We start from the raw sequence: 16,531 nt of genomic DNA, 5'->3' as shown, positions 1-16,531 counted from the left end.
CTGTTAATGCACAAGCAGCTTCTCTAAGAGTTGCCCGGCGTGGTGGAGCCTGCAAACCCCCAAACCCCAGAAAGCAGAGGGTTAAGGCTCGCAGCAAGTTCTAAGACCGCCGGGTCTAAAGAGCGAGCTCCGGGCCAGCAAGGGCTACGTGGCAAGTAGGACGCAAAGACTGGAGAGAAAACAACATAAAAAGGAAACTCACTTTCTTAATGGCGACGATCTGGTTGGTGTTCTTATCCCTGGCCTTATAGACCGTAGCAAACTAGAAAGGAAAGCGGTAACAAATTCGTGAGAGGTCTTTACCTGGTGGTTGGTTTGGGGTCCGCCCCGCCCCCCCTTTTAAGAACAAAGAAATCCTGATTCTGGAGGGGCCTGCTGCGTGGTCTAGAAGGGAGGAAGCTCAGGGTGGTGACATGGGGCCCCAGGCGGCAGTGGCCAGGCTGTGCCAGCGCGAGAACGGCCGCGCCAGCTGACTCAGCCCAAGGCCTCACCTGTCCCTCTCCGAGGAAGTCCAGTTTCTCATAGCGTTTCGCTCGAGACTTCACGTCCACAGCCATTCGAATAAGAAGCCAGACTCCAGCAACTACGCGAAGCCCTCCACCCCGCAGGAATTTAAAGCGTCTGAAAGCTCCCAACAGCTACTTCCGGTCACTGGACTCACAGGACCTAATGGTCCCGCCCATACTTCCGCTGTGGGCGGGGCCAGTCCTACGGAAGCTGAGCTGGGCCGTGAACAGCGCCCTTCCGCGCTGCCACGTGCACACTGTGGCCGGAAGCTGTGTTGTCCTAGACAACTGTAGGTGTTCATTTGTTACTGGTTTTATCGTTAACGTGGATTTTCTTCGCTTCCAAAGATAGGTGTTTCTAACTTCGGAATGACGCAGAAGTGTAAGACTGCGGAAGGCTTGCCTTTGCACCGGTCTTGCTTTGCGATGCTGTGCCTCCTCAGTCGCTATGGAAACCAAACCCCTCCATTTGTTTTGTTTTTTTCTTCTTGTGCATGCTTTTTCTTCCCCCCAACTAATTTATTGATTTATCCTCTTTACACCCCGGTCGCTGCCCCACTTCCTCCAGTCAGGTCCCCCTCCCCGTCCCACTTCAAGTTCTTAAAGGCTGATTGGGGGGGTGGCGCGCATGCCTGTAATCCCAGCACTTGGGAGGCAGAGGCAGGCAGATTTCTGAGTTTGAGGCCAGCCTGGTCTACAGAGTGAGTTCCAGGACAGCCAGGGCTACACATAGAAACCCTGTCTCGAAAAACCCAAATCCAAAAAAATAAATAAATAAATAAATAAAAATAAAAAAAAAACCCAACAACAACAAACAAACAAAAAGAAAGAAAGGGGAAAAAAGGCTGATTTATGAAGAAACAGGCACAGGAAAGCAAAACCAAGTCCTACTGAATGCTATGGAATGAGTCTTTGGTCTTCTAAAAATTAGAAACTAATGAATTAAGAGAAACATACAGCGTCTTTAGACATAGTAACAGTGTTTGCTATGTAATTAGTGGTTACACTTTAAGCCTAGAAGTCAATTACTGCCTCCAGGAATGGTTTCCTCTTGAATCATATTTTTGTTTTCACCTCCATCCAGTTTGCAAGGTAGAGGGTGGTTTTGTTGAGGCCTCAATTCCCTGGTGGATTTAAGACTTGATCTTCACATTGTTCAGCTTTTTTTTCTCACAAAGGAAACAAATGATGCGACCGAAATTACTTCTGAGGCAAGAACCAGAGCTATAATACCTTTGCTTTAAAAAAAATTTTTTTTTAATTTTATGTGTATTGATGTTTTGCTTGCAAGTATGTCTGTGTCTCCTATGGGTGACACATGGCCCGTAGGGGTCAAGAGAGGGCATCCCAGGGAACTGTAATGATGGCTGTGAAGTATCCTGTAGATGCTGGGAACTGAACCTGGAAGAGCAGCAGCAAGTGCTCCTAAGAGTTGAGCCAGGCTCTGGAGAGATGGCTCAGCATAAAAGAGCACTGACTGCATATTCCAGAGGTCCTGAGTTCAGTTCCCTCTTCTGTCATGCAGGCACACATGCAAATAGAACACTGATATACACAAATGAATGTTTAAAAAAAAAAAAACAAAACAGAGCCATCTCCAAGCCCCTTAATACCTTTGTTAATAAAATGTAAGAGATTCACACCAGTTTCACCATATCAAACCAAACTGGAGGAATACTGAAGTTCCGCACTAGACAGAAATTAATCTGACTTTTCTTTTTTTTTGGTAATATTTTTATTTTCTATATTCTTTGTTTACATTCCAAATGATTTCCCCTTTCCCGGATCCCCCCTCCCCATATGTCCCATAAACCTTCTTCTCTCCATCCATTCTCCAATCACCTCCCTCATTTTTCTCTGTCCTTATATTCCCTTCCAATGCTTGATCAATCCTTTCCAGGATCAGGACCCTCTCCATACTTCTTCATGGGTGTCATTTGTTGTGCAATTTGTGCCTTGGGTATTCAGGGCTTCTGGGCTAATTAATATCCACTTATCAGAGATTGCATTCCATGTGTATTCTTTTGTGATTGGGTTACCTCACTTAGGATGATATTTTCCAGATCAAACCATTTGCCTAAAAATTTTGTGAAATTGTTTCTAATTGCTGAGTAGTATTCCATTGTGTAAATATACCACATTTTCTGTATCCATTCCTTCTTTGAAGGGCATCTGGGTTCTTTCCAGCTTCTGGCTATTATAAATAAGGCTGCTATGAACATAATGGAGCATGTGTCTTTATTGCATGCTGGGGAATCCTTTGGGCATATGCCCAGGAGAGGTATAGCAGGGTCCTCTGGAAGTCTCATGTCCAGTTTTCTGAGGAACTTCCAGACTGCTTTCCAAAGTGGTTGTACCATCTTACAGCCCCACCAGCAGTGGAGGAGTGTTCCTCTTTCTCCACATCCTCGCCAACACCTGCTGTCTCCTGAGTTTTTGACCTTAGCCATTCTGACTGGTGTAAGGTGAAATTTCAGGGTTGTTTTGATCTGCATTTCCCTAATGACTAATGATGTTGAGCACTTCTTAAGGTGCCTCTCGGCCATCCGAATTTCTTCAGGTGAAAATTCTTTGTTTAGACCTGTACCTCATTTTTTAATAGGGTTATTTGGTTCCCTGGGGTCTAGCTTCTTGAGTTCTTTGTATATACAGTAATTCAAGGCCCATACCTAAACATCGTTAAAGCAATATACAGCAAACCGGTAGCCAACAGCAAACTAAATGGACAGAAACTTGAAGCAGTCCCACTAAGGGGACTAGACAAGGCTGTCCTCTCTCTCCATATCTTTTCAATATAGTACTTGTTCTAGCTAGAGCAATTAGACAATGTAAGGAGGTCAAGGGGATACAAATTGGAAAGGAAGAAGTCAAATTATCACTATTTTCAGATGACATGATAGTCTACTTAAGTGACCCGAAAACCTCCGCCAGAGAACTCCTACAGCTGATAAACAACTTCAGCAAAGTGGCTGGTTAAAAATCAACTCAAGCAAATCAGTTGCCTTCCTATACCCAAAGGATAAGCAGGCTGAGAAAGAAGTTAGGGAAATGACAACCTTCAAAATAGCCACAAACAATATAAAGTATCTTGGTGTGACTCTAACCAAACAGGTGAAAAATCTATATGACAAAAACTTCAGGTCTCTGAAGAAGGAAATCGAGGAAGACCTCAGAAAATGGAAAAATCTGCCATGCTCGTGGATCAGCAGGATTAATATAGTTAAAATGGCCATCTTGCCAAAAGCGATCTACAGATTCAATGCAATCCCCATCAAAATCCCAACTCAGTTCTTCACAGAGTTAGAAAAAGCAATTCTCAAATTCATCTGGAATAACAAAAAAAACCAGGATAACTAAAACTATTCTCAACAACAAAAGAAATTCTGGGGGAATCAGTATCCCTGACTTCAAGCAATACTACAGAGCAATCGTGTTAAAAGCTGCATGGTATTGGCACAGTGACAGACAAGTGGACCAATGGAATAGAATTGAAGATCCAGAAATGAATCCACACACCTATGGTCACTTGATTTTCGACAAAGGAGCCAAAAACATCCAGTGGAAAAAAGATAGCCTTTTCAACAAATGGTGCTGGATCAATTGGAGGTCAGCATGCAGAAGAATGCGAATTGATCCATTCTCGTCTCCATGTACTAAACTTCAAGTGGATCAAGGATCTCCATGTAAAACTAGACACACTGAAACTAATAGAAAAGAAACTGGGGAAGACCCTTGAGGACATGGGCACAGGGGAAAAGTTCCTGAACAGATCACCAATAGCTTATGCTCTAAGATCAAGAATTGACAAATGGGACCTCATAAAATTACAAAGTTTCTGTAAGGCAAAGGACACTGTTAAAAGGACAAAATGGCAACCATCAAAATGGGAAAGGATATTCACCAACCCCACATCTGACAGAGGGCTAATCTGACTTTTCAAGGAACTAGCAGCTGGCTCTCCCAAGCTGGCCAGTTTTAGGCAACATAAAGAAGTGCTTTAACCCTTATAAAAAAGTAAAGTAAGCTTAATTAACCAACCAGATTCTCCCTCCACTGTGTCCTGTTCTTGTTCCATCCCTATACATCCCTGTCCTACCAGGCATGCATTCAGACTGGAGACAGGAAGCTTGCAATTTCCAGGAAAGCCTGGCCTACAGTCTCACAAAAACAAAAAACAAACAAAAAAGAACCTGCTATTGGTCATTGGCAGTTCTTTCTATAACCCTGGGTTGAATAATACTCTACACAACTAACCAGGTTATAATTATAATCATATATGTTACAATATCTATGTAATTAGAATCCACTATGTTACATGCCTTTAAGCCCAACACTAGGAAGACACAGGCAAGCAGATCTCTGTGAGCTTGAGGCCAGCCTGATCCACCCAGTAAATTCCAGGCCAGTCAGATACAAAGAAAGACCTGGTCTCAAAACAACTAAAAAAAAAATTTTTTTTAACAAATATGTATTGCTTTCTATGTGTCAAAAATTATTGTAGATCTAAAAATACCTTTTAAAACATCCCATTATAGTGGAAGATAAAATATAGGTCGAGACCATTCAAGTCTACATAGTGAGATCCTGTCTCAGAAAAAAGTTAAACATAAGGCATCATGGCAACTCTAAGAGGGAGTGAGACAGAGATGGTGCTTTCAGGCCAGTGTAAGAAAGACGTTACTGGATGTCCATCTGGCCCCAGATAATATTTCAAAAGGTTTGCTATGGCTGCTAAGAAACTACACTATAGATAGATAGAAGGGCAAGGGGGAAAGGAAAAGCAAGGCCTGTGGTAAAACAGATGGCTTCACCAGAATGTTACCAATTTTGACCCCTAGCACATAAAAATCCACTAACAGGCTGACCTCAAAGTTCTGAGTTGGAGTAGCTGTCAATATGGCTATTTTTCCTTTTTTTTTTTTTTTTTTTTTTAATTTTGATTTTTCGAGACAGGGTTTCTCTGTATATCCCTGGCTGTCCTGAAACTTTTTGTACTTTTTTTTTTTAATTTTTCCTCTCTCTTTGCAACTGATGTTTCTAAAAATTAGAAATCTTAAGTGATATGTTGGAGATAGCAACAGAATACAAGGACTAGTTATTAAGATTCTATTTAGCTGGGTGCTGGGGGCGCACGCCTGTAATCCCAGCACTCTGGGAGGCAGAATCAGGCGGATTTCTGAGTTTGAGGCCAGCCTGGTCTACAGAGTGAGTTCCAGGACAGCCAGGGCTATACAGAGAAACCCTGTCTCAAAAAAACCAAATTCAAAAAACAGACAAAAAAGATCTTTAGATGCTAGTATAGTGTGGAGAGATATCTCAGTAGTTAAAAACATTGCCTGGTTCTTCTAGAGGTCCTGAATTCAATTCTCAGCAACCACATGGTGGCTCGCAACCACCTATAATGGGATCTGATGCCTTCTGGCACGCAGGTGTATTTGCAGATAGAATACTGATATACATAAAATAAATCATAAAAGAAAAAAGATGCTAATATAATCTGGTAGTGGCCTGCTTTTGAATGCTGGCCAACCAGTATTCAATCACTAGATGAATGACTTAGTTTTCTCGACGGTAGGATCTACTCAAACACTGCTGGAAGGCTTAAGTGACTTTGGATGGGTAAAGCCAGCGTCTGGAAAGGGTTAACTAGCCCCTTGCCGTTGCCTAGGACCAGGTACAATACCCATAGACTGTAGAAACCCATCTTTCTGCTGTGTAGCCAAACGATTGAATCCAGGGCCTTGTACAAGCTACGCAAGAGCTCGCTGAGCTATGTCCTCAGCCCCCCAGTAACCTGCGGATGTGTTTGTGGGGTGCATGTTTAGGGTGCGTATGCAGAAGTCAGTCAGTGTTAGGTTCTTCTTCAGTCTCTCCATCTGCTTTTCCAAGACAGTCTCCCACCGAGCTCACCAGCTCAGCTAGGCTGGCTGGCCAGACTGCTCCAGGGTCCGGCCTTTCTACCTTCCCAGCAGTAAAACTGCAAGTACCTAACTGCTCCCAGCTTTTCACATGGGTTCTGAGGCTCCAGCTGTGGCCCTCAGGACTGCTTGGCAAGCACACTACTTACAAAGCCATGTCTTTACCCCCAAATAACCTTCTCTGGAAAAAATAAAAGGTGAATCATAGCTAGACATGAGGTCTGTGGCTTTAATCCTAGCACTGCAGAGGCAGAAGCAGGGATCTCTGAGTTTGAAGCCACCCTGGGTCCATGCAGCAAATTCTAGGCCAACCAAACTACCTAGTAAGACCCAGTCACAGGCTGGAGAGATGGCTCAGCGGTTAAGAGCACTGACTGGCTTTGAACTCAGAAATCTGTCTGCCTCTGCCTCCCAAGTGGTGAGACTAAAGGTGTGCATTACCACTGCCCGGCTAAGGATGACTTCTCTAAAGGTATATTCTGTAAGGTATAATGCATACATTACAAGTATGGATTTAGTCAGCTTTTTTAAGATTACTGTGAGGAAAATCCATTGTAGTTGTCATTGGTTGCCCAGGAAGTTAGACTTGGAAGTTAATTATCAGGATTTGCAAACACAATCACAACCCAACACTAAGATAAATGAGAGCCCTCCAGAACATTCTAAGAAGCCATTTCTAGTGAAATACTTGTTCCTAAGCTGTATGTTCACCTTCTTGTTCTGTACTGTATACACTGCCGTGACCCATGAGGCTGGAGCTCTGGAACCTGAGTAGCAGCAGAGAGACAAGACATGACACACGGGCACTGAAGCTGGGATGGGGTAGGGTTCTCCTGCTGCTCCCAGAACACAGGGAGGCTTAGCTAGTCTTCACAGGAGGTCCCTGTAGGACAGCAACCTCAGGCTGGGAAAACATCAGGGTAGAAGAAGCTGCAGTCGCTAGGCTCAGGGTGCACGGATCACTCACTCCAACATGTCACTCACGTAAGGCTGCACTGCTCCCTACAGCGCAGACACTTTCTGAATATAGATACAAGTAACCTTTTATAGTTACAAACTATAATCTTCATAGTCTTAATCCCACTGCCAGCCTTTATTTAAATTGCATTTTTATTACTTAAAATAGGGTATGGTTATACTCAATTATACTCAAATAAACTTGCAAATGAAAAAAAATCATAGAACAAACAATGGAAATATCTCACTGATCCTCATCTACTTTCAGGGGATAAAAACTTCCTTATAGTAGTAATTATCCTTCATAAATTACCTTTACATCTAAACAGAGAGAAGGGGGTGGTTATTAGATGCCATGTGCTTTTAATAGCTCATCACTGGTAACACTTCATAATCAAGAGTAAGTTGACAGGCTAGCACTTAAAAACGTAGACTTTAATAAGTGTACAGGTCAGCTTTTGGGGAAGCTGACAAGATACATAAGGTAGGAGATACAGTGTCCACCTGGAGTTCCTAGCCTTCATTCTGCTTACAGCATATTTATTAAGGTTGTTTAATATGTGACTTTTCATTTGAGATTGTGGAAGTCCTTTATTGTAAAGCTAATCCTTCTGTCTGGGGACAAGCAGCAGCCACGACGATCACTCTGGACCCCCACGCTGAAAAGAGAAGCACAACAAATCAGTACAACAAATCCATGAGGTCAGTACAAAACTGGCCAACGTTTGCACAATAAATTCATCTTCCAGCTCTGGCTGTTTGAGACAAGGTCTCACTCTGTAACCCAAGCTGGCCTAGAATTTAATATATAGGCCAAACTGGCCTCTGAGAAATCAGGGCAATCCTCCTGCCTCAAGCCTTCTGAGTTAAGATTACAGTTGTGAGCCACCAATCCCAGACAGCTTTTGATTTTTAAAAACTGATTATGATTCTTTAATAATTTATTTAATTTTATCTTTATGTGCATAAATATCAGATGAGAGGGCATCAGATGCCCTGGAATTAGAGTTACAGTTGTGAGCTCTCATATGGGTGCTGGGAATCGAACCTAGGTCCTCTGAAAGAAAAACCAATGCTCTTAAGCACTGAGCCAGCTATCTCTCCAGCCCTTGATATATATATATTTTTTTAACATTTATTTTATTTATTTGAGTACACTGTCGTTGTGTTCAGACACACCAAAAAAGGGCACTGGATCCCATTACAGATGGTTGTGAGCCGCCATGTGGTTGCTGGGAATTGAACTCAGGACCTCTGGAAGAGCAGTCAGTGCTCTTAACCACTAAGCCATCTCTCCAGCCCCAGCCCAATTAAAAAAAAAAAAAAAAGCCAGGCAGTGGTGGCTCACACCTTTAATCTTACTTCCAGTACTAGGAAGGCAGAGGCAGATGAATCTCTGAGTTTGAGGCCAGCCTAGTCTACAGAGCAAGTTCCAGGATAGCCAAGGCTACATAGAAAAACCCTGTCTCAGAGGGGGAAAAATCTAGTTTTAGCATACTTTGGAGGCACTTAAAGTAACTGTTGCAAATTCAGATCTAGAAAGGACTCAATTTTGATGGCAAAGCTGGGTGTAGTGGTGTACTTTTTCATCCTAGCATGTGGCTGGGGGAGGAAGGCAGATCTCTGTAAGTTTGAAGCCAGCCTGGTCTTCTTAGCAAATTCTAGGATAGCTAGAGCTGTATAGAGACTCTGTCTCAAAAAAAAAAAACAAAAGATAATTGATGACATTAGTTCCCCTCAAATTTATCCATGGTCTCAGCAGCCCTTTATACTCTGAAAAGTTACTAATCCCTCACCCAAAGGGCTTTTTTTCATACGGTTTTATGTTTTGTGGGAACTGAACCCAGGGCATGGCACATGCTAGGCAGGAGTTTTACTAATGAGCTACATCTCAGACCCTCTGTATAGTTTTATTTCTTCATATGTCCTTGCTGATGGCTTGTATACGTTTGGGCCAGGGAGTGGCACTATTAGAGGGTATGTCCCTGTTGGAGTAGGTGTGGCCTTTTGGAGTAGGTGTGTCACTGTGGGCGCGGACTTAAGACCCTCACCCTAGCTGCCTGGAAATCAGTATTCCTCTAGCAGCCTTCAGATGAAGATGTAGAACTCTCAGCTCTGCCTGTACTATGCTGCCTGGATTCAGCCATGCTCCAGTCTTGATAATGGACTGAACCTGTAAGCCAGCCCCAATTAAATGTTGTCCTTAGTAAGACTTGCCTTGGCTTGGTGTCTGTTCAGAGCAGTAAAACCCTAAGACATCTTACTGATGGTCCCAACTGTGATTTGTACTGACAGCCCTGGCCTATCTCTTCATCTCCCTTAGCTATGATCCCATTTGACAAAACAGAGGGAGGAAATTGCGAACCCAAAATGTCACTGGCACTCTACACAATCTTGTGCTAGAGAACAACATACCTGGATAAATTCCATTTCCTCTTGAGACACAGGTTTCCTTCTGTATTTCTGAGGTAATGACTTTATTATTTCTGCCGTGTCTGGTGGCCCCTGATGCATCAGTAAATCTGGGGACGTACTTCCTTTAGGATGCTGTGAAATGACAGAGGAGTGGGAGGGCAGTGCGGCAGATCCCAACGCTTCCGAGGCTCAAATTAAAAACAAAAATACTAATTAGAGAATTATCCAGGCATCTTTAAATGTTACTTTTTGACTACTGAATAATCAATCATCTTTTATTAACAGGCTTTTGGGGCTGCTGAGGTGGCTCAGAGGCTAAGAGCATTTGGCTTTTCTAGAGGAGGAGCTCCATTCCCAGCCACCACAGGGGAGCTTAAGCTGTGTGCAGCTGCAGTGCCAGAGGCCCCGACACTCGCTTCTGTGCGATCACAGCCATACATCCAGTCAAAATGCCTATACAATAAATAAACAAAACTTTCAATAGATAAATCATGCCATTCCTCAATTTGCTTTAATAATTCTCCTCCTCAACCTTCTGAGTGCTAAAATTATAGGTATGTACCACTCTACATGGCTTCGAATAGTTCAGAACTACTACATATATATAGGCACACACACACACACACACACACACACACACACACACACACACACACGTAATATTCTTTTTGAAAGAAAGTTCTCTGTTTGTTTTATGTCAGGCAGCGATGGCGTTGGACCCAGGTCCTTGTACAAGCTAATCCAGCCATCACTGAGTCACAGCTACAGCTCTTATGTTTTTTTGTTTTGTATGATGAGGTCTCACTATGTTGGCCAAGTTGACCCTGAATTCTCGATCCTTTGGCCTCGGCTCCCTGAGTATCTAGGACAGGTGGGGCCTCGGTCCATGCCCAGCAGCAGTTTAAAGAAAGTAAATCAGGACTGAAGTGCTGGCTCAGAAGGTAAAGGTACCCGCCTCCAAGCCTGACGGCTGGAGCTTGAGTCCTGGCGCTCTGTGGCAGAAGAGCACTGGCTCCTCCTCCAAGCTGTCCCGACCTCCACACATGCACTGAAACAGCGCACACTCGAGATCTAGTGTACCAACAAACGTGCATGCACGCGCGCACACACACTGAACAGATAAAATGAAAAAGTTTTAAAAGAAGTAAATGTAAAAAATATGGGCCTGGAGAGATGGCTCAGAGGTTAAGAGCACTGGCTGCTCTTCCAGAGGTCCTGAGTTCAATTCCCAGCAACCACATAGTGGCTCACAATCAACTGTAATGGGATCTGGTACCCTCTTCTGATGTATAGGCATACATGTAAACAGAACAATTTATACATAGTAAATAAATAAATCTTTCTTTAAAAATACTGTTAATAGAAATAAAAACAACAAAAACAAAACAATAACAACAACAACAACAAAAAAAAACAGGAAGTACATGACTACCAGAGTCCATTAAAGGTCACACTCATTTTCTTTTTTTTTTTTTTGTTTTTTTGTTTTTTTTGGATTTGGTTTTGTTGAGACAGGGTTTCTCTGTTTAGTCCTGGCTGTCCTGCAACTCACTCTGTAGACCAGGCTGGCCTCGAACTCAGAAATCCACCTGCCTCTGCCTCCCAGAGTGCTGGGATTACAGGCGTGCGCCACCACCGCCCGGCCACACTCATTTTCTAAAGGACACAAGTTTGATTCCCTGCATCAACATTATCCAATCCTGTCTCCCAGAATCCCTTTAGGGACTTTGAGATGGCTCAGTGATTAAAGGCACTGGCTGCCAAGACCTGTGTTTGATTCCCAAGTCCCACACGGTGACTCAAAAACATCCATAACTCCAGTTCCAGGGATCTGATACCCTCTTAGGACCTCTGTGGACAACAGGCATGCATGTTGTACAGATAACATCCATGCAGGAAAAACAGTCATACTCATGATTGTTTTAATTTATTAAAAAACAAGATAAAACAAATAAATGTAACGGGGATAATAAAAAGTTAATTACTAGCTGGATGTTGTGGTATACACCTTTAGTCTCAGCAGTTAGAAGCAGTTGTTCTGTGAGTTCAAGTCAGCCTGGTCTACATATCCAGTTACAGGTCAGCCAGAGCTACATAGTAAGACTCTGATGCAAGATATTTTCTATCCATTCACACTGAGGCAGTGACAGGCCAGTGATTGGAGGGGAGAGGGGGGAAGAGCTAAGAGAAGGAGGGGCAGAGACAGAGGGAGCCTGGGAGCTGCAGGAGGGAGGAGAGGAGGAGATGTGCAGATGGTGTCCGATGTGTTTCTGGTGTGCTGAGAGGTTAGAAATATTGGGATAAAACTTTTATCATTGTAATCGGCATTAAGTAATTGGGAGTTTCATACACATAAATATATTTGGTTAACTACCCAAGTTTAAGAGTCATGCTTTGCTGGATACTTGGAAGGAGTGGGTGCTGGGCAGGAGAGTGGGACCCACCAGGGCTTGGAGCAGAGGTCTGGCAGGGCGGTACTATATTTTAATCATTCGCCACTACAAAACTATATACCCCCACCCCACCAAAAGTTAATAACTTGTATATTACTTAGGTAATATTTGGAACTATACCACAGCAACCTATTGATTATAAAGTTGAAAAATACTGTCTTTTATATTCATTCTAAATATGATGGGCCCATTTAAGAAATGTCTAAATGAGCCAGGCAGTGGTGGCACACACCTTTAATCCCGGCACTTGGGAGGCAGAGGCAGGCGGATTTCTGAGTTCAAGGCCAGCCCGGTCTACAGAGTGACATCCAGGACAGCCAGGGCTACACAGAGAAACCCTGTCTTGAAAAACCAAAAAAAAAAAAAAAAAAAAAAAGAAAAGAAAAGAAAAAAGAAAAGAAAAAAAAAGAAATGTCTAAATGAAATGCAACTTACCACTGAGCTTAGGTTTGTCTCTTCTGTTAGGGAACTTTATTAATGGAGTATGTGGCTTCACGACCTGAAGGAAAATAAGACGTGGGGAAACAGGACCTTATTAACTACAAGAGCACCAATACACTAGTTCTCATAATTAAACACCTTCATTAAAATAAACTACTCAGGGATAGAGAGAGGATTCATTCTGTTTAGAGCATGTACTTCAGCAGAGGACCAGAGTTCAATTCCCAGCACCTACATCAGGACAGCTTACAACTGTCAATACCTCGAGGGGGATGTGACACCTCTGGCCTCCCTCAGTGCCTGCACTCACACGGATGTCATACACACATATACATCATTAAAAAGAAAAGCACTTGCCAAGCAACTCAGTTGGAAAGCACAGTGCAAGGAGAGAACTAACTCCCAAAAGTTGTCCCCTGATCTCCATACACATCACAATAATAAGTAAAACGTTAAAAACAAAACAAAATAAAAGTCCACAGTGAGCTGGCTGGACAGATGCTTGAAGACCACTTGCCGCAGAGGACCCAAGTTTGGGTCCCAGCGCCCACAGCAGGCAGCTAGCTTACAGGTACCTGTAACTCCAGCTCTGGGGATCTGATGCCGGCTCGAGGCTCATAAACACAGACAAGCATACATACATACATACATACATACACACACACATACACACATACATACACACACATACATACATACATACACATACATACATACACACATACATACACACATACATACACACATACATACATACATACATACATACACACATACACAGAAATAAGACAGTACAGCCGGTGCACCCTCGCACGGCTTCATTCAGTAAGTGGTAAGGAAGGAACTGGAAATTTCCAGATTTGTATCAAGTATGACTTCCCATGTTCTGTCACTACTCAACAGTTTCATGACAAACACTGGGCAACTAAAAACACCTGCTCTGCCAGGTGGTGGTGGCACACGCCTTTAGTTCCAGCACTTGGAAGGCAGAGGCAGGTGGATTTCTGAGTTGAGGCCAGCCTGGTCTACAGAGTGAGTTCCAGGACAGCCAGGGCTACACAGAGAAACCCTGTCTCAGAAAAACCAAATCAAAAAAAAAAAAAAAAAAAAAAAAAAAAAAGGCATTCTCTACAAGTCCCTGGCTGTCCTGGAACTCATTATGTAGGCCAGGCTGGCTTCAAACTCAAGAGATTCACACGCCTCTGCTTGTGTGTGCATATGTGGTGTGGACAGACATGTCGCCCTGAACCCACAACTCCCCCGTCCAGCGAGCCAGCGAGCTCTAGAGACCTGCCAGCCTCCACCTCTCACGCTCCAGGCTGCAGATCTAGCCAGCGTGTACATGGGGGCTGGGAGCAGAGCAATGCCAGTGCAGAAGGCACGTTACCCACCGAGCTAGCTCCTCAGTCCTCTCGGAACATTTCCACACAAGTCGCTCTGTAGAGACAGACACTCTTGGATAGTAAATCAGCAGTAAAGACGTTAAGAGTTTCAAGGCACTGGGCAGTGGTGGCGCACGCCTATAATCCCAGCACTTGGGAGGCAGAGGCAGGCAGATTTCGGAGTTCGAGGCCAGCCTGGTCTACAGAGTGAGTTCCAGGACAGCCAGGGCTACACAGAGAAACCCTGTCTCGGAAAACAAACAAACAAAAAGTTTCAAGGCCTTCTGTCATGTCACCACTTGGTATTGTCAGTCTCTTCATAGCATGGGCTGAGTGTAGCTCAGAGGTGGGCTGCATGCATGAAGCCCTGGCTCCAAACCACAGCACTAAAAAGTACACTTTAGTTATTTTGGTGAATGTGTAGTTCCCTCCTGGTTTTAACTTGTATTTTCATGGCACGCAAGGATTTCCAAGCAGGTCTTCATTTTCTTTCTTTTTTTGTTGTTTTGTTTTTTTGAGACAGGGTTTCTCTGTGTAGCCCTGGCTGTCCTGGAACTCACTTTGTAGAGCAGGCTGGCCTCGAACTCAGAAATCCGCCTGCCTCTGCCTCCCAAGCGCTGGGATTAAAGGTGTGCGCCACCATCGCCCGGCTTTCTTTCTTTTTTTGAGACTTGGTCTTACTCTGGAGCTCTGAATGTACCTCACGCTGTAGACCAGGCTGGCCTCTACCTCACAAGAGACCTGCCTGCCTCTGCCTCCTGAGTGCTGGCCACTCCCAGTTATATATGCATTGTGGATGTAAGAGGTTATATGGGATGGCTAACAGACTTTGTCAGCTATTCTGTACTCGCAGAATCATCAATGCTCCGTACCCACTGAATGAGTAACTGAGGATTATTCATTGCAGTGGTTCCAAAGGTCATCATCACTCAGACAACTTCAAGGGAAAGTGTGTCTGTGCAAAAAAAAAAAAAAAAAAACACCAAAAACCAAAAACCACTCACATATCAAAAGTGAAGATTAATCAGAAAATACTCCACATTCAGAATTTTAAAAACTCTCTAATTACAAAAGGCTGTGTCCCCTTTCTCACGAATTTTTACCTCTTTTATTTAGAGACCACAGCTGGAGAAGCAGATACAAAAGCTGTCAGGAGTTAGTGATTGATGGGTGGATTAGCAAGGTTACCGTAGCTGCCTATCTAAGCACAGTGGAGAAAGGCTTGACAAACCAACCCTGAAAACAACATACTACTAGTAAATAATAAACTTAAATAGCATGGTGTTTTATGCGTCCCCGCATCTCTAGCCAAGAGCCTGAACAGATCAGCTCTAACCAGCTCGAAGGTGAGGAAACAGCCCAAGGGATAGGTTATCCGGCCATTCCCAAGTCCTTGAAGGGACACCAGGTCAGATCCAGGATTTGCTTCCTTCCCCGCCCCGCTACAGCCTTCCTCCGGATTGGCTGGCTGGCAAGCATAAAAGCGGCGATTGGCCGAACTGCTGGAGGGCAGCGTAGTCCGCAGACTACTAGGGCTAATGAGGTGCTGAGGAATCCTCCGACCTCCGGCGAGCACGAGCCGACACTACCAGAGGCCACCACGCGCCGCGGGCCTCGAACCCTTGGCGCCAGACTCTGTCTACTCCCGGCCGCCTGGAGCCCGAGGTTCCATTCTCAGACACACACACACCCGCCGGCCCTCCTCAGGGCCGCGGGCAGGACGCGTTCTCTGGCACCGCCTTTCCTCCCGGCGCTGCCGCTGCGTCTGCACCATCCCTCCCTCCCTTCCAAGCGCGGGAGCGCCTCAGGTTTTACCTGCACGACCCTGGTGGCGGAAGCCATCTTGCTGCCCATCGTGACCCCCGAGCAGGGGCAGCTTCCGGGGCGCAGGCGAGCCGCAGAAGTACCGGGAGTGGGCAGCGTGGGGCGGAGCCTGTGTGATGTCACTGAGGAGCTATAAGGGAGACAGCTCCACCCTCTGCGCCCGCCCCGCCCCTTTTCCCGCCCAGGCTCTCACCTCTGGCCTTTCAATTACAACGTTGTGCAGCAACCGGTTGAACTATTTGGTTCACCATCCCAAATTATCTAAGGACCATTTCCCTCCTAGACAGCTAGTTTCTAATTTCAGTACAGTCCAAAATTTAATCTGAAACCACCTCTTGCGGCTTCCTAACACAAACAATTTTATTAAAACTTGGGAGTTACATAGATTCCCTTCCTTGCTCAATCATCCTCAGAGAAGGCTCCTGAAGCAGCTGGGAACACGGAGAGCGACAGCCTGGCGACATGCATCACGAGAGACCTTGGATATCAGCCTTAAAGGCGATATCTCCATTAAATGCTTCCCCTCAGGGCTCGGGGAACTCTGCAAAAGAGTAGGAGAAAAAAGTGCTAAGATAAAAGGGATGGGTGGAGGACTCCACAGAATCCACAGTATTGAGGCCTTCTAGATACAATAG

The 16,531-nt window shown here is 44.5% G+C and overlaps 2 protein-coding genes across 2 annotated transcripts in view; both read right to left on the bottom strand.

The window, feature by feature from the left end:
- Window positions 1-670, bottom strand: part of Cdk7 (cyclin dependent kinase 7) — a 29,274-nt gene extending 28,604 nt beyond the window's left edge. Inside the window, exons 1-2 of the mRNA XM_052159706.1 lie at window positions 492-670; window positions 203-262 (exon numbers count right to left, since the gene is read on the bottom strand). Coding sequence (XP_052015666.1) covers window positions 203-262; window positions 492-557 — 126 coding nt within the window. The 5' untranslated portion in view covers window positions 558-670. The remainder of the gene's footprint in view (window positions 1-202; window positions 263-491) is intronic.
- A 7,125-nt stretch (window positions 671-7,795) lies between these two features.
- Mrps36 (mitochondrial ribosomal protein S36) lies at window positions 7,796-16,011 on the bottom strand. The gene is made up of 4 exons (XM_052159986.1): window positions 15,888-16,011; window positions 12,685-12,748; window positions 9,797-9,984; window positions 7,796-8,040 (listed from the first exon to the last, which is right to left on the bottom strand). Exons 1-4 carry the CDS (start codon window positions 15,924-15,926, stop codon window positions 8,023-8,025), a joined length of 309 nt encoding a protein of 102 aa, XP_052015946.1. The 5' UTR covers window positions 15,927-16,011; the 3' UTR covers window positions 7,796-8,022.
- Window positions 16,012-16,531: the final 520 nt, after the last annotated feature.

The sequence above is a fragment of the Apodemus sylvaticus genome, chromosome 16 (genome assembly GCF_947179515.1).
Source record: "Apodemus sylvaticus chromosome 16, mApoSyl1.1, whole genome shotgun sequence".
Lineage (NCBI taxonomy): Eukaryota > Metazoa > Chordata > Mammalia > Rodentia > Muridae > Apodemus > Apodemus sylvaticus.
This window is presented reverse-complemented; position numbering and strand designations above follow the sequence as displayed.